The sequence below is a fragment of the Aricia agestis genome, chromosome 1, assembly GCF_905147365.1.
Source record: "Aricia agestis chromosome 1, ilAriAges1.1, whole genome shotgun sequence".
NCBI classification, from domain to species: domain Eukaryota; kingdom Metazoa; phylum Arthropoda; class Insecta; order Lepidoptera; family Lycaenidae; genus Aricia; species Aricia agestis.
In genome coordinates this window covers 9,807,483-9,835,309 of record NC_056406.1, presented here as the reverse complement: position 1 = coordinate 9,835,309, position 27,827 = coordinate 9,807,483, and the positions used below count along the sequence as shown (strand labels likewise).

Below are 27,827 nucleotides of genomic sequence, written 5' to 3'. Positions count from 1 at the left end.
CCGATACCAAATGAATGGATGTTAAGACCTGGCTTTTTCTGTATTTGGCCACCGTACATTGCGTCCAGACTCCAGAAGCTACGCTTGCGCTTTTTTTCGTACCTTTCGTACTTTTTATACTTTGTACTTTTCGTACTTTTTGCAACCTTAGTTGAACAAAACTGACGAGAATATTTTGATATCTTTGCTGGCCCATGATGTACTATCAGAGAAGTTGATTAATAGGCACATGACGGACCTAAGTAAATGGGTCGCGTTTTGTCAAACTCAGCCAACAGATCACGAATTACATTGAAATGACATAATCTGACCCAATAATGTTGGTCTGTCAACTGCCTATGAATCAATTACTTGTGATTATGAATTTGTAGAGCGCATATTCTTATATGATTGTCCAAAATCGACATGGATTATTTTGGAGACAAATATGATTATGTCTAACATGAAGGCCCTCGTACTATTAGAATATGCAGTAGATAATATTATACTATATAATTATAGTTTAGTAGGCAGTTTTTAAGATATTTTAGTAATCACAAAAGTTTTCAGGTGCACTTAGTAACAGTTTGCTTACCTTCACTTTTTGTAAGGCACATTAAATTTCCCTAACATTTCTGTTTTACGTACTCGAATTGTTTATTTTAATTTTTTAAATTTATGTTATAGAGATACGTCATGCTCGACTTCAGTGAAGTAAACCGGGAGATTTGTTTACAGAAAACGTTCCATCAAAGTTATGGCTAGATTGACGGGTACAGTTCGCCAAATAAATTGTAAAATACTTCGTGAAATGTAATATACTTTTTGTTATATACTTCGCGTGGGAAAGCCATGCTTTACCAGTTCGAAAAGACTACTTACAATGCTTTTATCAGCCTTGCTTTCACAATTTATGTGATATAATTTATACAGCTGTAAATAATAATTGTATAATATTGAATGACTCATATAAGAAATGTCAGGTCATAGATATTAATAATTTAGATTTTAAGGTACATACTATGAATAGAGATAGTTACTATTTATCTAACTTTTATAAAAGACGTATAGCCAAGTTGCTATTTAACTTTTTATTTATAAAACCAGCCAAGTGTTTGGCTTTAGCGACTACTGCTTCTATTGAGCAGAATACTAGTCATAGTATGAACGAATTGGAATATGTTCCAAGTATTTATTTAAATTAGATAATAAGATAATGGAGGATGTCTCTTGCAGTAATGAATTAAGTTTAAATGTCCAAATTCCTACCAACAATTTAAAAAATCCAAAAAATTGTAATTTAATTAATCTGGTGCATCAGAATTTACAAGGTATGGTAGGTGAAGAACTTGAAATTGAGTTATTTTTAAAGGAATTTAACATTGACATTATGTGTATATCAGAACATTGGTTCAGATAACACGAACTCATTTGTGTGCCAAAGCCTATTATACCTTATAATGATTTCATAAACGACGGCACATCTTGGGAGTAGGATGGCTCCTTGCAAGGTTAGAAGTACTACATTATTATATTATGACTTACAATTATGTATGGATGTTGACATTGTATAATTTTAAGTAACAGTTGTAAATTTTATTTTAAAAAGATTAATTTTTTTCTCAGTTTTTTGGTAAAAAGTGGGACCCCGTGCGAGTTTCTTACGCCGGTTCTTCTCGCCGGGATAGTTCCCGAACCGGTGGTAGGCACCATTAGCATCAACGTTCTGAAAGTATTTGTTACAAATCTATTCGGAAATAAAACAATTTTTATTTATTTATTTATTTATTGCCTGGTGACAGACAGAAAGACAATTCAGAGAAAAATGGTTCCGCTTCGAAGGAAATCATTACGGCTTTTTTGCAAATCACCTTTTTTGCAAAAAAAATATCTAAAAGCGTATGACTCCACCGCAAAAAATATTTTTCACAAATCTAGAACCAGCATCCAATACATTATCAGTGCTTCTATATTTTGGTGTCGTGCCTTAAAAAATCTCACAAAATATTTAAAATCTCGTGGGGATTCTCGCAGGCATTTTTACTGAAAGTAAAAACATATTTGTCCCATCCCTAATGTTTTTCACCATGTAAATATTTCTAATATAACTCAAGTAACGTTAATCTCTAAAAGTTCTAGGCAGTAAGGATCCGTGTTTATCCAACTTACTAATATTATAATATTTTTTTTATGAAATAAGGGGGCAAACGAGCTAACGGGTCACCTGATGGAAAGCAACTTCCGTCGCCCATGGACACTCGCAGCGTAAGAAATTCTGCAGGTGCGTTGCCGGCCTTTAAGAGGGAATAGGGGAGGGTAATAATAGGGGAGGGTAGGGATGGGAAGGGAAGGGAATAGGGGAGGGTAGGGAAGGAATTAGGGTAGAGGATTGGGCCTCCGGTAAACTCACTCACTCGGCGAAACACAGCGCAAGCCTTGCGCTGTTTCACGCCGGTTTAAATAGATGCGAAAGTGTGACTATCTGTTACCTCTTCACGCCCAAACCGCTAAACCGATTTTGCTGAAAGGCATATTGTAGACACTTTGAGTCCCGGGAAAGGACATAGGATACTTTTTATTCCGGAAAAATGTAATTTCCCGCGATAAACAAATTTTGGTACAACGGAGCGTCATCTAGTATACTCGATAATTAGGCATTCAGTTAACAGATCAGCTTTCGTGTTATCTCACACACACCGTTAACCATTAGGTTATAATTAGACCACGGCACTTGGAGTATAATCTCTCTACGTCTCATATCAATTTTCGTTATCTAACTTGTCTGCAACTATTTACTTCGCTCATCACACACAACTTCATAATTCTTGCATACTGAAGTGCCTAATTTATGCTCAAATCTGTTTAGTGTAATTCTATTTTTGAAAACAGCAAGCTTTAACGTATCACCATCAAAATAAAAATAGCCGAGACTAGAGGTAGTTTGCAGATGTTAGATCGACACTTGGTACTACTAATATATATTTTGTGTCGACACTCACTTGTAAGTTGTAACATAATAATTTTCTTCATACAACAACGTTAATGTACACCGTGACTAATATTACAGCATTTTTAAACTATCCGATCCGGTATCGGATCGATAAAAATATATAACAGGTATTTTTTTATAAAAGCAAAAGCAAAAATCTGCCTACACCTTGTTAAATCAGTTAGATAATAATTATATTAATAATGGCCAAATTCATTAAACTTCTCAGAACTGCAGCTCTATAGAACAGATATCTAGCTCACTAGCTATTAATTTAGAACTGTTAAAGCCTTCTCAGACCGATGTGCACTTATAGGTTTCACAATCAAAGGGTTTCATATCGCCTTCGCCTTTGCGAAATCGATCTATAGCCAGGCCCGCCAATCTTTATATAAACTTAGGTATTTAGAGTTTGTAAGATAAGCGAGCTAATATTATGTGTTTGGAGACGTAAAGTACGTATACATGCAGACAGCCAGCAAAATGAACCATAATTTATAATGAATATTATCAAGTTCCTGTAATTAAGAAGCTTTTCTGTTACCTCCGATCCAGGTGAATTTTCGTGTTTTAAACCATTATATAAAATAATAAGCATAGTGACTTTAGCAAAATTTGAAAATAAAAACCATTAATAACATAAACAATAAATCATGTAGGACTTAGAGCTGAACCTTGCAGTGTCCCCTAGTGTTAGTGACAAGATTGCAAGATGGCTTCATCGAACGGTAAAGAAAGTGGCAAAATGACTACTTCAATTGATAGTTTAAAGATATCCAGCAAGAACACTTCAAAGCATGCTTCCTCCGAGTCGGTTCTGTCTAAGAAGGACAAGGAGTGTCTTCAGATGCAGGAGTGTAAAAAGAAACTGCTGGCCATGGAGCCTCAGATCATCATCAGGGATGAAAACGTCGTGCTGCGGTCGCCGCCGCAGAAGAAAATTGTTATGCCACCCACAATCAACCCAGAGGTATGCTTTAACTTTTAAATAACAATAATCAAAAACAAAGCAAGAAAAATTTGTGTGGCAATAATGACATGAATAATGTTTTGTCTTAATTAATTTTTGACTGGTGTTTTTGTTAATGATTTAATACCTGGGGACAGCTGGGGATATGGTCATTACATCAGTCATTTCATAAAATATAAATTTAACATTTTAATTCTGACAAAAACTGGTCGAGTTAAATCTAATCTACTTTAAGATATGTAATTATAGGAACCAAATAACGTTATGAACAAATAATAAAGTCTATTTCTTTGCTTTATTGAATATCTATAACAATTGCTGTTATTTAAATAATGTGAGATCTTAAAGTAGGTTAGATTTAACTTGGCCAGTTTTTATCAGAATTAAAATGGTCAATTATTTTATGAAATGACTGATGTTATGACCTTTTGAGATTGACAGCTCCCAGACCATATCCCTAACTGGTATTAAAGGTTAGATTAAGTAAGGCCAAGGTTTTTTCCTAAAAGGTAAAGAAAATTTATATTGAATACACTGGTTTGCCACCAGTAAACCTAATGATGTATGAGGGCAAAACATTTTTTTTTTTTTACAAAAAAATTATGTACTTCCTTCCGGCTTTGCAAATCCACGCAAACCGAGCGTTTCGAGTTCCTATACCTACTCGTATATCTATTTTCATCAAAAAAATCCATACCCACTATGACTTTTGAGATAGTTGGATAGCTGCTTCTGTAATTTCTTTTCTAGCAGTATTAATAGTAAATGTTTCCTATTCTATATTGTTTGCAACAATCTAAGCAACAATATTAATTTTTATTAATGTTACAATCAATAATTAACAATAGAAGTTTTAAAATAATTACATATTACTTTGTTCAGTTTAAGAAACGTATCTTACTTCAAAATCACATCAGAGTAGGTAATAAGAATTACTAATAACATGAACGTTGTGGTAAAATTATCAAGCCTTACAAGTTTAAACCTATTTATAGTACATGAGCAGAGAGCTCGGCAATGCATTATTAATTTTCAGCGTTCCTTGGGTGTAATGTGATAGAATCCATAAAATAAACATTTGAGACCCTTATATTCGACAATGAATAATAAAGTAGAGATCTTTTCAATCACCTCTCTATTAAGAAAATAAAAGAATATTATGATTTATGAATCACTTACTTGAGCTTTGTTAATTATTTATGTTTGGTCTTTAACTGTTGTCATGGGCAGATGGGTATCTTCTTAAGAGAGGAAATGAGTTTTTGGAGACATTAATGAACTTACGAAATAGCTCCTGTGGACTTTCACATCTTTGTAACTCAAGTCTCAACAACGAAGTTAAAAAGATATTTTTGTGACAGATAGAAATGATTTAAAAAAACATTGAGACACAAATATGATCTATGTGATCTAAGTTATTAATTCACAAATTGTTTGTTAAGACATATTAAGTGAATCAGAGCGGAAATCTAATCACGCCAGCGACCCAACGGACAGCGTTCACTTACTTAAGCGACGATTTTTTAGACAAAATACCATCTAAAAATTCGTCGCTTTTAAAGCGAATACCGTCTAAAATCTAAATATTCGAGGAAAGTATTTAAGTAACAGTTTTAAGGTATACATTTTTCCTTAAAGAGAAAATTAAAAATAAAATAAAATACCTACTACTTTTTAGGTACACAGTAAGTACAATGATAATTTATTTTGTATTTTATATTGATAATTTATAATGGGCATTGTCCAAAAAAAATCACATGTATTTTTTATATTTTTTTTTTCGTTAAAATAGGGTATTTTAAGAATATAAATAAAATAATTTTGAAATTCATTGGCTAGTTTTTTCTCAATAAATTTTTAAAGTTTAGCTCTGACGTCATCATCGGCGGTCAATTGACCTCTGCAGTATGTTTTAAATTTCTTCGCAATCTTATTTATAATGGCTGGTTCGTCAAATGCAAGTTTTCATTTTGTGAAAGCTGATACGAGAAGCTTACCAAAAGTTCGAAACGTAATGTTGGTCGAATTTATTGCTAATTTAACGCCATTGAAGGTCAAACAAAGGTTAAACATATTTGTTCAAAAATATAAGTAACTAATGGGTATTTTTTTCGTTTATATACAGAAAAATGATTGAACCTTATTCCTCGGAATGTTTTTGTAATGGGCGAAATTAAAAAAAATGCACAATCCCCATTAAGCGTTCGCTAATATGAAGTTGACGTTTGTCTCGTCTAAGTGCCTTATCAGTTATCACACTGGCGATTAGCGAGCTATTTGAAAGCGATAGCGTCGTCGCGGCGTGGCGTGGACGCCATTCTGTACACTCGTCTACACAGATTATTATTATGTATTATATAGTAGACTCGTCTAGGGAGTGACGTCAGAATCCATTTTGCTGCTGAGTGTCCAAAACGCCGAAGGCAAGCTCCGTGCACGCCGCGCAATCGCAACATCATCGCGGCGTGTGCGCTAAGCAGTCGCTTTCAAATCGCTCGCTAATCGCCAGTGTTATAAGGCCCTAATGTCTACTTTAGCTTCTTGTCTACCCTACAAGCTCTGGTGCGGAACAAAAATTATAAAAACACAATATTATTTACATTGATTTTAGTAAAAGAAAAAATTGAGCAACTGCCTGTCCTAATGAGTAATGTACTCTCAATACAGCCGAAACCTCTTCGTTATACATATTTCTAAGTAATAACTTATTCATGAATCCAAAATCTTCAAACAGAACATGTATTTGCTTACTGTGGATAATTATGAATTATGTGTAGACTGTTGAGTATTAGGTGGGCTTCGCTATGCGCCGCTGCGCACACTTTGGGATCCCGTGAGTTTTTGAATTTATATATTATATAAAACTCAAAGGTGACTGACTGATTGACATAATGATCTATCAACGCACAGCCGAAACCACTGGACGGATCGGGCTGAAATTTGGCGTGCAGGTAGATGTTATAACGTAGGCATCCGTTAAGAAAGGATTTTGATAAATTCCAACCCCAAGGGGTTCAAATAGGGGATGAAAGTTTGTATATAATAATACTTCTTAACGCGAGCGAAGCCGCGGGCAAAAGCTCGTTATGTTAATATTTGTTTATTATTATTCTGCTTCACCTAACTATAATCATTTCTTTTTGTAATAGCTAGGTAGAGCAGGGCGCCGCGCCGTGACAAAATATTGTGACGTGCAAATTTCGCGCAAAACAAAAAGATTTACAACCCCTGATTTTAGCGTATTTGTGTACAGTCGTTTACACTGGTGACTAAATACATTTCAACATCGTTAACCCTTGACCCATACTTAAAGTATAGTTTACACAGAGCCAATAATCTTGGCGCCAGTCCTGCAGAAGCCAGTACTGGCCTGGCCCTTTTTGTTTAGACAAAGCCATCGCATTCACGGATTTTTCTTCGGGTGTCCACACATTTGCAGTTTAAAAATGAGTTCAGGGCAAACACACGACTGTTGAAAAAAAAGTGTTTTAAGGAACATCTGCGAACTATTAACAGAAGAGTCGATTGAAATATTAGAAAAAAAGAAAACGAAAAGATTCTTTTTTTTATCTGACCTGTATAGTTATTGGGTCAGATTGGGTCAAATTGGACAGAAGAGTTTGAGAATGATATCTGACCTGTAGCTATATGATTATATAGACTTTTAATTCCGAAATCATGTACGGTTCCCGCACAATAAACTTAATTTTTGAGCAACGGAGTTGCGGGCGTCATCTAGTATTATTAAAACATTAAAGTCTAATAGAATTATATTATGTAACGGAGAAGATATTGTAATATTAAGGGCCTGTTTAACCACTTTCTGATAAAGTATCGAATAGGCTATTCACAGCTTTATTGACATCTGTCAATACTTCATCTGTCAAGTTAAGTGGCGGATAGCCTATTCGTCACTTATCGGGAAGTGGTGAAACAGGCCCATAGATTATTATAGATACGTAATAGTTACAATAGAGAACAGCTTTTGAATTTAAAAACTTGCTATTAATAATATTGTCTCCTATAAACTGTTTACCCTATATATCAATAAAAATGAGGACTCCTGATACTTGAATATCGATTACGTCCTCTTATCTCGGCGTTGCCATAGCGACGAGTGAGAGGCCTCATAAAATTACACTCCAAACTAAATCCTTTACATCAACCGAAGGGGAGGGATATTTTGTGTTTGGCGTCGGCTGAAAGAGTAGTATGTTTTTTTTCCTGGGAATACGAGCGAACAAAAACAATCACCTTGTCAAAATTTGAGCGCACAAATTGAATAAAAATAATGCTGGATAAAAGAAAAATGCTTCTTGGCATAATGTAGGCAGAATATCACGTCTGTCGCGGAACGTCACGTTTGCCAGTAATCACCGGGGCCCAAAGTGTTTTACGTAGAAAAACATTTCCCATTTTAAATGTAATTGTTTGGCTTTATTATGTATATATGATATATTATGTAAAACTGCGAACTCATCTGCCCAGGTTAATTTTATTTTTGACCTTTTATGCCAAAAATAACAAATAATAATAATACACCGCAAAATAATATAAATTATTATTTTGTTGTGAGAATATTTCATTAGAAATTAATTATTCTCACAACCAAATAATTTAAAACAATAACCGGCCAAGTGCGAGTCGGAATCGCGCACAAAGGGTTCCGTACCGCTATAGAGAAATAGTGTTTCTTTCTCTGTTTCGTTAATTGTGATTTTGTATGGGAGCCCCCCTTAATTATTTAATTTATTTTAATTTCATTACTAATTATTTAAGTACATAATTTACAACTGAGTATTTTGTGAACATTTCAAGTGCCTTAGATGTGTTGCCGTTATTGATATCGAGCAAAAAATAGCAAAAAATCACGTTTGTGTTATGGGAGCCCCCCTAAATATTTAATTTATTTTATTATAGCGGCAAGTGGCAACATATATAATACATAATCTATGAAAATTTAAAAAAGTCCAGCTATAGCGGTTCTTGAGTTACAGCCTGGAGACAGACGGACAGACATCGAAGTCTTAGTAATAGGGTCCCGTTTTTACTTTTTGGGTACGGAACCCTAAAAAAGAATTGTGATTAATGCAAGCACGTATTAGTACTAGCCTTAGAAGTAATGAGCAACTTATAAATAATGAAAGTTTGTCAACTTTCTGAAAGTACTTTAGCCATTTACCAAATGACTAACATGCGAAGCTGTCGTTTATTTTAATAAAATAATTGTAACGAAATTATTTTAATGGCCAACTCTCCACTGTCAGATACTCAAACCGAGTATTAATTAATTAAAAAACCATTTCACTGAGTTACTGGAATCACTGCCAACATGCGCTGTTTTTGTAAAATGTTGGTCACAATCACGAAGCTGCTTTCAATCATATCAGTAATGAAATAAAATATTTTATTTATTAGCTATTATTATAATAATAATTGGCAATGCATTACTACTGACACCAGAAACTGCCTAGACTGCCTACATAAACCTTATAATTTTTATTTCAGAGCCAGCCCTAACAATACATTGGAGAATAATGCCTATAGAATTCATATCATTACGTAAATATCATGTGGGTACGATACAATAAATGACGCGTCTGCTCGAGAATAATAAAAAGTAAATGATATGTGACAGCCCTACGTGAGTAGGGTGTGTTCAATGGGCCGTATTCTACACTTATTCTTTTTATCATGATGGTCTACAAAAAGTTATATCTGCGTCCACCTTCTGCAGCTACCAGAATACCGCCTATCGGCAGGGTGATTCTGTATCTTGCGACAAGCTTAACAGTGCAGGGATTTGACAGCAGAAATTTCACAATAGGTAGATACTATAAAATATAAATATAAAATATGTACGTGATATCAGATACTAGATATCACATATATTTTTATACACGTAATTTTTTTAGAAAGCAAATATTGTGATATATTTGCTGTCACGCCTGTTTCATAGCTGTTGTAAGATATGTAATCAGTAATCACCCTGCGGATATATAGCTCAGGGTAACCTTGAGTTTTTTACGGTAATCCATTTCAAGATGATTAGTTAACACGTTCACTGCGTTACGGGTACTTTCGCGCCCCGTACGTTGACATCAGTCAGTGCGGTGCTGAAAAAGTAGTGTCTACTCGTTCTTGCGGGGATTGTATTTTTGAGGATTTTTGTTGTATGAATGAGATGAATAGATATTTATGTTCCTGGCTTGAAATTGAATCAAGAATCGGTATAATAATCTACGGGGTTTCTTGAGCCCCGTTGCGACCAGCGAGTAAAAATTGTAATTAAGTGCGTCTACGGGGTCTATATCACCCCGTACAGATTATTGCTTACCCCGTACGGGGTGATGAGCTCATTTGCGTAGGCGCGTCCTAAGAAGCAAAGTGTTTATCGACTATTTTTCAAAATGAAGCGTTCGCGGCGTATGTTGGAATTATCTCATGGTAAAAATAATGAAGAAGCCGATGAGCATGATGTATCAACATCTTCACGATTATCCCGACGACCACCATCATCACCATTATTCCGCAAGGTCCTTCAGCGAAACCTAAGTCCAAGATACGATGTGATCACCAGCCCTAGCACTGGTCAAACCTATCACCAATTGCAAAATGTTGTATTAAATTCAGGAAGTCATTCTTATAATTATTATGAATAAATAAACACGAGTATCATCTATTTAAAATATCGATAGTTTTAATTTTTTTACTCCCATCACTAACATTTTATCGATAAAAATGTATTCTGTGCGTTAAGGGGTTTTTGGAATCCCGTATTTTTTGTTTTTAATTGCGTTACGGGGATAGAAGCACCCCGCACTTTATTTTTCATTATATATATATTTGTTTTTATTGTACCTACGTGCGGAGTAAGGAGAGTGTAGTTCAGTTAATACTCTTTGAAATGGTATAAGAAAAACAATGATAATACTATTTTTGACAATTTTAGAGGGGTTTAAATGAAGTCGGGTGTACGGGGCACTTTTGCACCCGTAACGCATAATAATTAATTTCATAAAGGGGCGTGCTCATCCCCGTAACGCACTTAAATTTAGGTTAAGGATTTGGGTCTACGCAGTTAACGTGTTAAGAGTGCATCTGTGTTCCTTATACTCATATTTCTGATTTGCTCACCATTCCAGCGTTTGCCAGTTAAGTCTTATTATAACTGTAACTTTAACAATAACGTTCACTGTAACTACAACGCAAAATGTCAAATCTTAGTCAATATCGGACGCCATATTTAACGATAACCATAGCCGCTCAAACTTATATCGATTTTTTTTTGTGAAAATAATTGGATTAATACTCGTAATGATGGCTCACAGTGTTGTTATAACAAATATTTTTCCTGTCAATTTTTACGGATAATTCATTTTTTTTTTATACTGTCAACCCCATTGACCTACTTGCTTTAACAAAAAATAAACGCAACGGGCATCTGACAAATTCTGTGGTCAAAGTTAAGGTTTAAGTTAAGTTAGCCTTAACTATAACCATAACTTTGATCATAACTGTAACTATAACCACGCCTCTGGTGCAACCCACTATTAATGATGAACCTGCAAGCAACCTTCGAACTATCGACCAGGGGGTCCTACAAGCAACCTTTCGAAATACCGAACTCTTTTAAATCATCATGGCCCATAAAAAGATTTTGGTTTTTCATTTTACCACGTAATTATCAATTGATGTCGTATGGTATTTCTTATGGATGCTGAGGTTGACAATAGTGGAACCCGACCGTCAATGGAAGCAATTGAGATAATGATGTAAATTGTTCTTTCCTTTGATTAGTTTTGTCTACACTGTGCCTTTTTCTGTTCGTCCAGGGCATGCGTTATATCACAGCGAACGTGAGGCATGCCCGCGACGCATGCCCTCTGACCGTATCCAAAAAACAAAAATGACAATGTTGGCGTTGCGTTCGTTGACGTATTCAGTAATTATTGAATGCGCCAAAACGAAAGTTGAATGAAAGAAGATAACGAAAACTGAAGACGAAAGCGCATAGTGTGGACATAGCTATTTTCCAACTGGTGCAATCCTTTATTACTATACTTTGTCTCCGTGTTCCAGTGACATAAAGCTTGGACATGGAAGTCGTGAGATCGATTCCTGCGTTGGAATAACAAAAAATAATTTCAAGTTTCTTCAGAAAATCTAGTCTGATCGCAGACAGACTAGATTTCCTTTAGTCCTGAAACTTAAAAGTTTTATGTTTCAGGACGAAGTTTAAGTTAAGGCCTACGGGTAATTGTAGCCGTTGTATTAAATAAAAAAAACTTTTAATTTCACAAAGTAATATAAGATACATAAAATGAAACTATCTATATAATATAAATAACTTTAATTAATAACATGAAAGAAGAACAAAATATGTTTCATTTACATAATCTTAATACAAGCTATATTAAAATTGTTAACATTTAACAAAGTAAAACATTCAGCGTTATTTCTGGCTGAAAGTCGCCATTTATTCAATTATAGATATTATTCTGTGAAAGCTCCTTACTTAAATCGAGAGCTTTTAATCTCTTCGGCTTTCATACTGCCGTTTTTAATATAGTATATTAAAATGAAAAAATATTTTGCAATTGTCATTTTTTATGTACGTTTTTAACGCTTTGAAATATGCGACAAAACCTTTTCACTTTTTAATTTTGTCGAACAATAGATGGTGCGAGATTAAATGTTTTTCGTGATTCGCGGAATTTAAATGAATTTGAAGCGCACGTTTGCTTTACGTACATACGTACGTTATGATAACAAAGATACTTAATAAAAAAGATAAAAAAAATCCCCTTTTTAGGTTCCTTTATAAAAAAGTAAAATATAGCCTCCTCCTTTTCGGAAGTCGGTTTAAAAGTACTCTAAGTTATTCCTTACTAGATCAGCTATATGCCTACGAGTAAAAAAATCCCGTCAAAATAGCTCAGAGGTTGGCCGGAACAAACAGACAGACAGACAGATATACAGACAAAAATTGTAAAAAATGTTGTTTTGGTGTCTGTACCCTATATATATTCATATTATGCATTTAGTAAAAAACGGTTCTTTCAATATTACAAACAGACGCTCCAATTTTATTTATATGTATGTATAGATAGTGAACCATTATATAATTTACGTAACTAATAATTATATTCGTCAATAATCAATATATCCGACAGGCGACAGCTGATTACGTATTTGTCTGATATGTGTAATAATTTTCACTTATAATACCACAAGAGCTTCAAAATTATCGGGTATTTCCCGATAGGTTCGTTGCAAACAAATGAAGGAGTGATTTTTCCTGAAAAACTTGACGACTTTATTTGTTTGCAGGGAACCTTGAGGGAAATGCCAGATAATTTTGAAGCTCGTGTGGTATTCGGGGGATTATTTTTCCGTCCCAAATGTCGGCCAATAGAATTAGAATTTGTTTTTTATATATAGCAACTACCAGAGAAAATTTTCAAAAAATTATCAGTATAATACCATGTAGGTTGTACCACGTGACGTCGAATGGTGCAATTCTATTGGTCGATATTTGGGTCGGAAAAATAATCAGTATAATTTAATAAAACGTTTGAAAACTTTTTATGATCTGTCACTGGATGAATCCGTATCTGGGTAACAAAAGTTGAACCGCATTATATTTTGTAACACTGTTTTCGTTAAAACAACAAAACATGATACTTTCAGCTTTTTACAGGGTAATTTTAGTGTCGTAAGCGCAGAACGTAGCACATAAAAACAATAATACTTCAAATACTATAGTGATGCATTGTATATTATAACGAGCACTAAAATGTTTCCCAGAACACGCTTACTGTTTGTTTCTCTTTGATACAAAGTTCCGTATTGTTGTTTAACTGAATATTACGTGTCTACATGGGCGTACCCAGGATTTTAGCTGGGGGAGGGGCAGCATACCCGTTTCGAGAAGATGGTCAATAAAAAAATAATGAAAATTGACTTTTACTAATTTTATACGTGGGAGAGCCATGCTTCGGCATGAATTGGCGAGCTCAATCGGAGAAATACCACGGGCTCACAGAAAACCGGCGTGAAACAGCGCTTGCGCTGTGTTTCGCCGAGTGAGTGAGTTTACCGGAGGCCCAATTCCCTACCCCATTCCCTTCCCTACCCTCCCCTATTCCCTTCCCTTCCCTACCCCTCCCCTATTACCCTATTCCCTCTTAAAAGGCCGGCAACGCACTTGCAACTCTTCTGATGCTGCGAGTGTCCATGGGCAACGGAAGTTGCTTTCCATCAGATGACCCGTTTGTTCGTTTCATATTCTTTGATTTATTTCAATTGATTGTGTTGATCTTTTTGAATTTTTTACATCATCAGGTTTTTTTAATAAAGCACAATAATACATTCCCCCTTACTAATAAACGCTGTATAAGCTTTGAATAGTTATACAGTGTTTTGTCTTCTTCAATCCAATTAAAAATATCACTTGTGTGACAGGAACAAAACACTATATAACTATTCAAAGCTTATATAACGTTTATTAGTAAGGGGGTTAGTCTTTTCGTATACCATCAATAAATTGCCCAATATGTATTTGGTTTCTCTAAGATGAATTTGTTTAATTTAAATAATCAAATAAAATAGGTAAAATAATAAAATAAAATTAAATAATTTATTATTTTATAATTTATATAATATGTATAGATATTTTGAGCTTGACTGTACTAAAATCGACTAATTCAAAAAAGGTCTTCGCTGTTTCGGACGCCGGTATGAAACAGGTAATTCAAAAACAGTACTTCGCTGTTTCATACCGCGGTATGAAAAATTTGTGGTATGAAACGGGAAGGACCCACTATAATCATTAAAGGTGTTTAATGTTTATTATTTATATTTTTGTAATATCTAGGTAGAGTAGGGTGCCGTGACAAAATCTTGTGATGTGTAACTGCGCCGCAGGCTGAAAGAGATTGGGAACCCCTGGCCTAGACAGTAGACGCTCACAGATAACGTGGCTTACTACTGGAAAAAGATTTTTTTAAATCGGTTAAGTATATCCAGAGATTGTCCCCAACGACGTCACAAATTCATAAATTTGATGTCACATTTTTATAAAATCTCTTTTGAAAATTAGTAAAAATAGAAAATTCTTCCTTCCTTACTATTTCCCGTCAGTTTCTAACCGACGAAACTTTGCACACATATTGTGTTCTTTGGGTAAATAAAAATCAGGAGTATATTGTGTTGCGTGATATGTAAATGTAAAACATACATAGTCCAATCAAATTTCGTGGTGGCTTTTTATCCAATAGTACGATGAACTTCGTGAAAACAAAGTTTTTAGTTGTTTCAGTCACAATACCAACTGTGACGTTGTAAAGTTATGAAATAGCTTCACAATAACGGTACCAAAAAATATAAATGCTCAAAGCGAAAATATACTGGTTTATTGAGGTACACACACTTTAGGTTGAGGTACACTTAACACTTTAGGAATTCGGTCATGATTTTTTAAAGAATTTTGTTTCATAAAAAATTTGAAATAATATAATGATCTATATATAATACGAGCTTTTGCCCGCGGCTTCGCTCGCGTTAAAAAGTATTATTATATACAAACTTTCATACCCTATTTGAACCCCTTGGGGTTGGAATTTATCAAAATCCTTTCTTAGCGGATGTCTACGTCATAACATCTACCTGCATGCCAAATTTCAGCCCGATCCGTCCAGTGGTTTGGGCTGTGCGTTGATAGATCACTATGTCAATCAGTCAGTCACCTTTGAGTTTTATATATATAGATAGAAGATAGATAGATAGATAGACTAAGGTCTGATAAAAACATAACCAGTTTATACGTGGGAGAGCCATGCTTCGGCACGAATGGGCCGGCGCGACCGGAGAAATACCACGTTCTCACAGAAAACCGGCGTGAAACAGCGCTTGCGCTGTGTTTCGCCGAGTGAGTGAGTTTACCGGAGGCCCAATGCCCTTTCCTACCCTCCCCTATTCCCTTCCCTTCCCTACCCTTCCCTATTCCCTCTTAAAAGGCCGGCAACGCACATGCAGCTCTTCTGATGCTGCGAGTGTCCATGGGCGACGGAAGTTGCTTTCCATCAGGTGACCCGTTTGCTCGTTTGCCCCCTTATTTCATAAAAAAAAAAAACATTATCATTATTTTTCCACCTTCTGGGCATCCAATTGAGCTGAATATGGTTGGATGTAGGCGGACAAACAATTGTCATACCGAATCAAAAATAAAATCTAAGCGTATTTACGACTACGTAGAGTTGTACCTATGCGATTTTTGTTTGTGTCAGACCATTATTCTGCAAAAACATTAAACGTAAGCAACTAAGAAGGTCATATAAACCAAGAAGGTCGCTTTTACCAAGCCCTATATTTACTTAGTTCTGTTCTACGAATAATAAAAACTAAGGAAAAGTAACTTCGTCAAAAAACATGCTCCACAATACTTGTCAAAAAAGTGTACCTTAGGTACACATTTTAATACATTTGCAATATTTAGGTGACTTTGAGCGGTACTAGGCTGACGTTACATGACAGATCAAAAGGAACCTAATTTAAAATGGTAATAGTATGGGAGTTACGATTCCTTAGTTTTTATTACTCGTAGGTTCTGTTACATCTTTATATTTTGTAAGACGTAATTTCCTCGTCGCGGAAATCTCTCGGTCGTATCTCAGGAAGCGAGCTCGTGATCGCACTTTTATAGCGCTGACCCACAAATGAAGTCAGTCCAAACCTTTCTATTACTCCAGGGTAGAACGATTTATATATTTATGGTCTTTGTATGATACGTCCCGACGTTCTTCGTATTAATAACCCATTTCCACCAATGTGTTTTACTTTCAGGAAGTAATAATTTCTTGAAAGTTTTTCCAAAGATTTCATGATGACATTACAGAAGATATTTCAGTAGAAACACCTAAAACCTCCATTGTTGCACTTAATATCTACCAGGATCTGACGGCAAATTTGGATGGCAGATATTCAAAAAATATCCTTGATCATTAGATAAATTTTTATATTTGCATGTTTCACACAGAATCAGCCGCTATAAGGAAAATAATGAATCAAAATGTTTTATTCCAATTACCCCGGTATTGCTAGAGCCAATTTCTTTTCTCACTTTTTGCCATCAGATTCTGGTAGACCTATATAATATCGCACTAATTGTTACGTCGCGTCGTACGCATCTTTTCTTTGCATATTTACATTAAGAGTGTTTGCTATTATTATACAATGTGTCCCGACACCGGTGTCCGATCCTTTAATGTCATGATGATCTATGGCATATTTTATCGACAAATTGGCTCTCAATTTTTTTCTCTCTCTCACGGTTGTAAAATGGCAGCCATTTTAGTTTTTCCCAGGCTTTCACACTAATCTGACCAGTACTTCTCATGTAAATATCCTATGAAGATAAAAAAGGTCTCATTTGATAGCTAAACTTGTAGACTACGCTTAGACAGGCAATATGTTATAAATTTCGTGGAATTAAACATAAAAAAAACCAAAGTTTAAGAAATAAATTGTGTATTTTTTAATTAATGGCTTTTTGTGAAAAATGTAGCGCATTAAACTGGTTTTTTTTGTTTTAAAAAGATAGAAGAGGTTTTCATCTTACATAAATTCTTTATTTCAATGCTCTAAGTCAGATAGTTTAGAAGTTATAACGATTTTCCTATGAAGTATAGGTCAGATTAGTATGAAGTCAGAGAATTTTTTTTTTCAAAAGTTGGAGGAAAAAAAATTTAACTCATGATTTATGGCATATTTAAGTGACAAATTGGCTTTCAAACATTTTTTTTCTCCAACTTTTGAAAAATATAATTTTTCTCTGGCTTCATACTAATCTGACCTATACTTCATAGGAAAATCGTTATAACTTCTAAACTATGTTACTTAGAGCATTGAAGTAAAGAATTTATTTAAGATGAAAACGTCCTCTATTTTTTTTAAATAAAAAATAACCAGTTTAATGCGCTACATTTTTCACAAAAAGCCATTAATTAAAAAATGCACAATTTTTTTTTCTTAAACTTTGGTTTTTCTATGTTTGATTCCTCGAAATTTATAACATATTGCCTGTGTAAGTGTAGTCCACAAGTTTAGCTATCAAATGAGACCTTTTTTATCTTCATAGGATATTTACATGAGAAGTACTGGTTAGATTAGTGTGAACGCCCGGGAAAAACTAAAATGGCTGCCATTTTACAACCGTGAGAGAAATATGCCATAGATCATGACATTAAAGGATCGGACACCGGTGTCGGGACACATTGTATATATTTTGTATTAATATATCCTCACTAATATTGTAAATGTGAAAGCGTATATGTCTGTTTGCCTGTAATCTGTTCACACTTAAACGGCTGAACCGATATAGATATTTGCAGGCTTGCATGCATATTTTACGAAACGAGAGTGGACGTTGAATAGTTTTTATTGTGGAAATATGTACGGTTGCCGCGCGATAAATATATACTGTCGCATCAAAAAGGGGTCTCCCGTCATCCCCCCGCGTCAGGACAATCAGCGCATCGAGGGCTCTAGACATCGTGTCAAGTCCCTCGTTTACGGCGCGTCTTAACAAGTTGATTGCCAAGCAGCTTGATTAATGTGTTGCGGCTTCGATTGAGAAAGTCTGTTTGTCATGTACATTGTACATGTACAGCACCCGAATAGATTGGCAAATTAAACTAGTCAGTGTAGTGTGTACAGTTCGCAACGCGGATATCTGTTGTCACACTCCATAAATAAAAAATAAAAAACAGAGGACCTAGACAAGCGGCAAGCGATTATCGTAAACGCCAACGCTACAAAATGTATAGGATTTGACATTAGTATTGGTATTGTCGCTAGCGAAGCGATGGCTTATGTCAAATCGCATATATTTTGTTAGCGTTTACGATAATCACTTGCCACTTGTCTTCTAGGGCAGATAAGTTAGTTGCCCGCACAAAACTGTATTTTCTAAGCCTTATTTTTTGTGTATCTTCTATGTCTTAGCTTTTAATAATGCTGCGCCATGAATCATGATTAATATTTTGATACAGAAATACTTTTTCCAAAAAGTCTTATTATACAGGTCATTACAGGTCTAATATAACTATTGCTATCAATATAACTTGATAGCTCTAATCACACTTTTATATGACTATATAGCTATTAACTATAGCACTTAAACAATATAAATTGATAGCTTTCTCGCTCTTGATCTATAAATTCCAAATGAAACACTCCATGTAACTGGTTCAAAGTTTCATTACAGATAAAATGAATCTGTGATTTCAAATGAGCCGATTTCAATTTCGATTCCAGAAATTATTATTTGTTTAATTTAATGGGTTCTGTACTTACCCCTAAACCCTCGACGTGTTGACTTCCGATTTCCGATGATAACCGCGTTATCTTTAGATAATTTATGAATCGTCTTGGGCCTTAATGTAGAAAGTTAAATAAACTGTGTTTTTTTTTAAACGTAACCTCAAGAAAAATATTATAATGAAGTTTTATAATATTATATACAATAATATTATAAAGAATAAAAAAGAAGATATTATACAAAATGTAACAAAACTAAGTCCCTTATATAGAGTTCGCTGTGAAAGTAGCAGCGCTAAAAGAGTCACTTTTTTTTCACTTTTGTATGAAAAAATTCATGACACGGGGGCGCTTGCTCATATAAATGAAAAAGATTTTTTTACTCTTTCAACGCTGCTACTTTCACACTCAACTCTATATAACGGACTCATACACACCCTATTACTTAGTTTTGTTACACAGTGTTTTTACAGTGTTTGTTACACAGTATTATTATGTATATAATATAATAAAGAAGATGGAATGGAAGAACGCTTAGGGTTTGTACTGCCTCTTCTTCTCTTTTTCGCTTGCCCTCAAGTTTAGGTAAGGTCTACGAATAACAAATACTACAGAAAAAGAACTGAGTCAAAAAATGGTTCCATGAAATGTAAGCCTAGATGTTAATAACTTAGAACTTACTTGCATCAGTGAAACTCGGATCGGTCATACAATTTTTGTTGTATTTTTACAAGTAATTTTTGTTACTACATACGCGGTCAAATATACAATATAAAAGTTCTCTACTGTATCATTTCGTAGGGTAATATAGTTTTGTCATGCATATCATGCAAATAAACGAATGTAAAACTTCTGAATACATAACATATTGTATGCATAGAACTGTCGCTTTGGAGGTTGCACACACCGGCCATTCGAATTTCTAACATACAAAATGTAAACTGTGTACATGTATTTCCAGATCGCAGTCAATACGCACGTACACCAGTATTCCAATATACGTTTAGACCTACCATTGATTGATAAGAGCTAGATTACTAGGTTACACTATTATACTATGTAGCTCCTTTATATTGCAGTAACATGCAAATAATACTTCCATACTAATCCATACTTCCATACTTACTATTATAAATGCGAAAGTGTGTCCGTCTTATGTGTCTGTCTATCTGTTACCTCTTCACGCCCCAAAACGCTAAACCGATTTTGCTGAAATTTCGTATGGAGATAGTTTGAGTCCCGGGAAAGGACATAGGATACTTTTTATCCCGGAAAAATAATAGGCTTCTGCACGATAAACAAATTTTTGCGCAACGGAGTTGCGCTTCATCTAGTCTAAATTTTTTTTATGACATAAGGGGGCAAACGAGCAAACGGGTCACCTGATGGAAAGCAACTTCCGTCACCCATGGACACTCGCAGCATCAGAAGAGCTGACGGTGCGTTGCCGGCCTTTTAAGAGGGAATAGGGGAGGGTAGGGAAGGGAAGGGAATAGGGGAGGGTAGGGAAGGGAAGGGAATAGGGGAGGGTAGGGAAGGGAATAGGGTAGGGGGCCTCCAGTAAACTCACTCACTCGGCGAAACACAGCGCAAGCGCTGTTTCACGCCGGTATTCTGTGAGAACGTGGTATTTCTCCGGTCGAGCCAGCCCATTCGTGCCGAAGCATGGCTCTCCCACGTGTAGAATTTTGATTTTGGTTGTAATTGTAATAATAATTATATTTGGCTGTGAAATTATAATTTTATCCCTAGTCTAAGTATGCCTTTATCGCTACATTATTGTTAAATTCATAAAAGTTAAAGTAAGCCGTTGATATTCATATTTTTATTTTTTACTAACATAAAAACTTTTTAAATTTTTACTATTTTGAACTTCGCATACAACGTATAAAGTTATGAAAGTTGAAACATATTTTGTTGCTGCTTACAGTCGTAACACGTACGCAGTACTTTGAGATGCTCATTAAGTATTTTTTAACTTAACTTAATTAAAAAATTTGCAATGTTGAATGAACTAGCGCCAGCAGATACATTCTGGCCGTCCCAGTGTACGGTATTATATAAAAGTGTATATTTTTCTCCAAATATTGTTTCTGTTAACCTTTTCTAAGGGTAGGTTGCACCAGAGGCGTGGTTATAGTTACAGTTATGGTCAAAGTTTTGGTTATAGTTAAGGCTGACTTAAATTTAAAATTAACTTCGACCACAGAATTTGACAGATGTCTGTTGCTGTTCCGACAAGGCTTCAAATGAACGTGGGCGGGGGCGCTGCTGGTAAAGGAAAACTGTCAAAAATGGCGTTTTTGTATGATGATAGGGATAGTTCCTTTTTCGCCACGTTCATTTAAAGCTTTGTCGAGCTCTATGGTTATAGTTAAATATGGCGTCCATTTTTGACTTTAACCAAAGATTTGACATTTTGCATTGTAGTTATAGTTAAAGTTTCAGTTAAAGTAAGTTGGTGCAATCTACCCTAAGCAGTACGATTAGTTTCAAAGCCACTCAGTTGTAATAGTAAATTAATTTTTTGCAGTGTCACCTGTCAATGAACCACACGAAATAAACGGTTTCAATAATGGCACATAACAAAGCATTGTAACATCTACTTTATGATATATCGATGTCGTTTCCAGTTGCTTTCGATTTTACGAAGCAATAAAAAGTACGGTTACAGGTGTGTAGTGCGGCTTTGATTGCAATTTTACGGCGGAGAATCGAACCGGCTACCCGTGTAAATAAACAACATCGTTAATGTGTTCAGTGACCTCACTGCCTTTGAAATACATCGTCTTGAGCTCAGGACAAACCGTTGAAATGGATATTGTGAAAAGTCTATAAAAGTTGTTTGGGGCCTATCAGACAGAGAGCGGTCACGCGTTCTTCAGCGCGCATTTATTTATAAATAATAAATATATATGTACGATACTTTAACATTATATTTTATTAGTTACCGTTACACAGTTACAGTCTGTCAAGAAAGAGTAGACGCTGAAATAAATTTTCCAAACATAATCACGATCAAATGGTAGTTTTACGCCTTGTATTTTCACAGAGAACGTTTGTACACTTCAAATAGTAACGGCAAGCGGTAGTAGCAATTTTCGGACGCCAACCAGGCTTTTTAATTTTTTTCAACCATAATTCCAGTCTTCCTTCGTCAGACGGAAACCTGTCAATTATTTTAAGAGCTTAATATGTATTTGATATTAAAAATCGGTTATCGGAGATTTCAATACAATTATTATAGATATCGATAAGTTTTATTTTATTGTTTATCAAAAATCGGTAAAAAAAAAGGTGAATATGTGGTGAATACGGTATAATAAGATTAGTGCCACATTTTAAGTGCCTATATTATCAATAAAAGTTTAATATCGTAGAAATGAGCTGTTAAAATCACTTACTTGTGAAATGTAACCCCACATCCCTTTTTGTACCGTGTTTTACATAACATACACCCTTTCATAGTTTAACTATGAACTACCACCACTTATATATATATATATTACTTAATCGCGTAAAACCTTTTAAAACACTTTAAAAAACACGAAAACAATTCGAACGATTAAGCCATAGAGAATTAAAATAAATACATGGTTACCAATGGTTAAGTCAAATTTTGTTCTCGGTCATTATTAGGACCGAGAACAAAATTTGACTACCCCCCCATTATTATGGGGGCGCTGATTCCGCTTGAAATGGCACAAAAAAAAAGTGGGTATCATAGATCCAGCGTACTTGTATAATGGAGATCAGTGATTGTGAATCATGTTTTTGACGGAGTTACTTTTCCTTAGTTTTTATTATTCGTAGATGCACCGTAATACAATACAATAACGCAAAACTGAGCGCTTGAACGCTTGACCGCGTGACCGGTCTCTGTCTGATAAGTCCCTTTAGTAGTAAAAATATTTAGTATATTTTGACTTACAAATAATACTCGCTAGTAAAATTAGTTTATAAAACATGTAGTACCATCTATAATCGAATATATTATGCTTACAACTGCTTCTGGGACCTCTTCAAATATTATAAGAGACACCAATTGACTTTATCAGATATTTTTGCGCTATTTCAATAGAAGCTTAAGCCCCACTAGGTAGTAGGTAATAGTAAAGTATAAAAGTTCACTTTCCAATTTTTCTTGAGCTTTCTATTCGATATTGGATGAAACTTATCTTAAACTTCAGCGTAGTTTTAACTTTTTTTAAGTTACCAATATTGGAAATTTCTATTTTATGTAAGTTCTTTCTAAATAACTTACATCTAAATATATAAAACTCAAAGGTGACTGACTGACATGGTGATCTATCAACGCACAGCCCAAACCACTGGACGGATCGGGCTGAAATTTGGCATGCAGGTAGCTGTTATGACGCAGACATCCGCTAAGAAAGGATTTTGATCAATTCTACCCCCAAGGGTTTAAAATAGGGGATGAAAGTTTGTATATAATAATAGTTCTTAACGCGAGCGGAGCCGCGGGCAAAAGCTCGTAAAACTATAAAATTGTAAGTGTAATTATAATATTATAGTAAAAGCTTAGCAGTAATATAACGAAATGTTTCTAAGACATTATATTTTGACTATAGAAACAACAATAAAGAAAAACGTTTGAATTTTAGATTGCCCTTAAAAGTTATTTTCTTAAGTTCTTCTTCTCAGAGTCAATCAAATATCCAAATACCCTCACCGCTTCATGTATGGTAATTTGAAAGTCAGTTTTAAATTGCAACAACGTAAACGACGTAAAACGTTAAAGCTACGTACACATGAAGCACTACATGAATATTTTATTTGCCGTGGAAAGCTGTTCAGCGGTCCCCGAGCTATATGGACATATTTCAAAGTATTTTCAGTTGAAACATGTAAAAAATACATCCTCGCTTAAAGAAAAATACTATAAATATATATCTGTGCAGTTAAGTTGAACAACAGTAGATTTTAAAATGAAACTTTTAAATAATTTTTACTCAGTTATTTATTTCCGTAATATTTTTGCCAAAGTTGTTGACGATTATATTATTTGTTTATTCTATCCAACTTTTAACTCTCAAATAACCAAATTTTAAAGTCAACATTTCCTTTGTCACTTATTTATATTATACTAGAGATCGTCCAATGGTCGAAATTCGACCTTACTTGCAACAACATTAGGACTACTACCTATATTTTGTAAAAAATATTGACTTCATCATAGTTTTTTTCAATTCTTGTCTCTGGGACTATGATGATCTCAGACTGGCCGGTTAAGCATTGTCTAATAGTATCTAAAATTAAATTAAAAAAAAAACCAATTATCCATTTTCAATTTGTCAACTTGTTGTCAGCAGACTTCAACCATAAATAAAAGAGTATAATTCGTATGTATAGGCTTGTCACTCAAAAATCTGTCATTTTTCCTAGTAGTAGTGTCGTAGTGTGTGTAACGTTTTATTTGTTAAAAATATATATGATAAAAGCATAATTTTAAAATAATATTAGCTCGATGCACTCCTTTACGATATAAACTATAACTGTGCGTTTCATGCACCTACGTTTCCCCATTTTTCGTAAAAAGGGTTACAAAGTTTTTCTCTCACGTATTAATATAATATATATAGATATTATATAGAACAACATAATATTATGTTGGCCTAACTAAACATATTATAGCGCAGTGCTACGACGGAATATAAAGTAACAAATCCTACGACACCACACCTATAGCGGCGCACCTGCTGTTTTCAGATTGTGACATAAACGTGAGGCTATATAGCTTGTGCAGCTATAGCTTAACTGAAAGAAATTAGGTATGTACGTCATCTTAAAAATAAAACATACAAAACAGAACCTTTTGGAAATTGTTTAAATTAATCCATATTTTCCTTGGTCAATGCTTCACGCGTTAACGGCTGTGAAAACACAGATATTATAGAGTAGACCACCAAGGACATATTATAAACTACTGCTTATAGCGAGAAAATGCACTATTTCTGTAGCCCTGGCATGACCAGTGTCCACAGTAGAAATACGAAAGTATAGATAAACTGTGGAGATAAACTGAAGGTGCCGCTCGGCGGGGCTAAAATGGTCACATTTAGCAATTCCTCTCAATCAATTCAGCAAATGAATTGTCAAAACTGTCAAACTGACAAAATATGTCAAATCAGTACAAAAATACAGAAATGAATTGCAAGCAGAGTTGCATTTGCGATTTTAGAAAAATGAATTATATTATGATTCATATCATGATTCTTCAAAGCGACCATTTTAGCCCCGCCGATCTTTACCGCGGCTAGCCGCGACCGACAAGAATTAAATCAAAATGCCACTTCATGAAACAGACAGCATCATAAAGTAGTACAAACAGTCTATATCATAAAGTAGTATTTTATTTGAATTTTTAGGACTATAGTCTATGTCAGTTTATCTCCACTGTTTATCTATACTTTCGTATTTCTACTGTGGCCATGCTAGGGCCGCTTGGGTATTTTATTGTTCTTGTACGAAGTTGGAAACAGAACGTACATAAATAAAACTAAACTACGCTAACGTTAAATACCTTTTAATACAATTTAGGCTACGAGTATTAAGTACAGAAACATTACTGTAATGTTTCTACCGATGTACAGTTGGACCCCAAAGTAATGTAACGTACTCGTAGTATTTAGTACTACGAATTTGGAAGGTATTACGTTTCACGTGAGTACAATTAAATTACAGGATTATTGTAATGATAATGATGTCTGCCTCGGAATAAAATAAAATGTTGCCTTTAGTTAATAAAAATAATACTATTTTATATTGAAAAAATTACTCGTTTTCTTCTTAGAAACTCAAATCCGTTAGGCATTATTACATTTATTTTTTATACTTAAGTTATTATTTTTTCTCTCTTTTTATTCAAAAAGAAGGACAAGCAAGTTTAGGTAATTTAAAAAATTCGTAAAGTAAATACGCTTTTGTTATAAAAGTAGAGGTTATTGTTTCATTAAAAAGTCATTTGAGTTCATTTACATATTCCATATAATCCAAACCCACTGGTATTCCGTCGGTCCTATTATTCCATATTAGAATATTGTAGAAGAAATCAATGTCGAATGCAGGATAAATCTTTATGTACCATCGAGGAAATTGATTCCTAGGCAGTTGATAGACCAAGTCATTTGTTCGGATCATGTCAATTCAATGTTAATTGTGATCTGTCGGCTGGGTTGATGTAACGCGACCAAACTACGTAGGTCCCCCATCTGCCTAGGAATCAACTTTTCTGACAGTACTATCACAGAAATTGAATGACCTACGTAATATAGTTTTGCTATTGGCAAAGAGCCATGCGACAGCCAGACTTTTGTAATTTTATAAAAGCTAATAGTTTTCCTGTATATGACGCCTATAAGAAAAGCGCTAAAAACGACCAGCAACTATGGAGTTTCAGTCGCAGTTCCTTTAAGATATATTCAGGTATCGTTGCAATAGTTCTTTCCTGCAGAGGCGGCGCAAGGCGTGGGCGATGGGGCCACCGCCTACGGCCTCACGGTCCAGATGTATTTTTTAGAATTTACGAGTTTTATATCTCTCAAGAAAATCAGTCCTCTTGCGTCATCCATCAGGTGGCCTCGCAAAATATATCTTTCCCACATCAATTTTCGATCTTGCCCCGCTACTTCTTGCGGGAACATTGCGGTTGACTCGAAATAAGCATAATATATAAATTAAAGCACAGATTAGTCTTCAATGCGCGCTTTAGAATCAATTATCCGCAGTACCCGCGGGAAATCACGGGATAATGGTGCGGCGCCCGCCGAGCTTTCGCGATAAACTTTTTACGTATTTTTAATTCCACTTTGTTTAGCGCTAGTGTGATACTCAATTTTGTTGCATTGTAGTAAGTTGACAGAGATATTATACCAATTATAAAGTGTGTCTATGTAATGTTTAAACCGATCTGGATGGGTACCAAGACAAACTTAGAGTCCCGGGAAAGAGCATACAACTTACGACGTCATATCCGAATTTCAGCATGAACTTTTATTACCTCTACAAGCAAATCTCACCTGCTTTACAAAAGCAAACCTTTTTTTCTATTGTTTAATATAATTTAACTTTTTAACGTTTATAATGATAACGTCGTTTGTCTTAGTCCCTCTTTATATACCACCTATAAAGTTCGGGAAATTGCTTTTACAGTGATAAAATAAGATCATTTCCATATATTTTCGGAATAAATCCGCACTTATTGACTTTATCTTGGTGTGCGAATTCACTTGTGTGACGTCCGCTCCGTAATTCACGTTAATTTACGGGCCCATTTACATCAGGCTTGCGTTATTTCGTTATTTATAGGTTACAGGTCAGGAGCCGCGCTCTTCACTGATAAAATTTGTATACATAACATAATAATATGCATGCATCCATGCATAAACCAAACTACGAAGTGCGTAATTTCTTACTTTTGAAATATTATAATAGGTACGGGCACCAGTAGTCAACCTTTTATTGGAAAGTGCAAGTTTAAATGTGGATAGAAAATTATTTAAAATAGTAATCAAAAACCTTTTGTGCTCATTCACTTAATCATTTATT

At 34.7% G+C, this 27,827-nt stretch overlaps 1 protein-coding gene and 1 long non-coding RNA gene across 3 annotated transcripts in view; one reads left to right on the top strand and one right to left on the bottom strand.

Annotated features, from left to right (window-relative positions):
* The window catches only part of LOC121728265 (dipeptidyl aminopeptidase-like protein 6), a 214,033-nt gene that overhangs the window by 89,061 nt on the left and 97,145 nt on the right, over positions 1-27,827 (top strand). The window contains exon 1 of one of the 2 annotated variants that reach the window (XM_042116407.1): positions 3,571-3,938. The exons of the other annotated variant lie outside the window; for it this stretch is intronic. Within the exon in view, the coding sequence (XP_041972341.1) occupies positions 3,681-3,938 (258 nt within the window). The 5' untranslated portion in view covers positions 3,571-3,680. Of the gene's footprint in view, positions 1-3,570; positions 3,939-27,827 lie in introns of those variants that run through there. 2 annotated transcript variants of the gene reach the window in all.
* LOC121728341 lies at positions 1,201-27,809 on the bottom strand. The gene is made up of 4 exons (XR_006035782.1): positions 27,798-27,809; positions 21,239-21,242; positions 16,879-16,885; positions 1,201-1,405 (listed from the first exon to the last, which is right to left on the bottom strand). It is a non-coding gene; the product is annotated as an uncharacterized LOC121728341 (long non-coding RNA).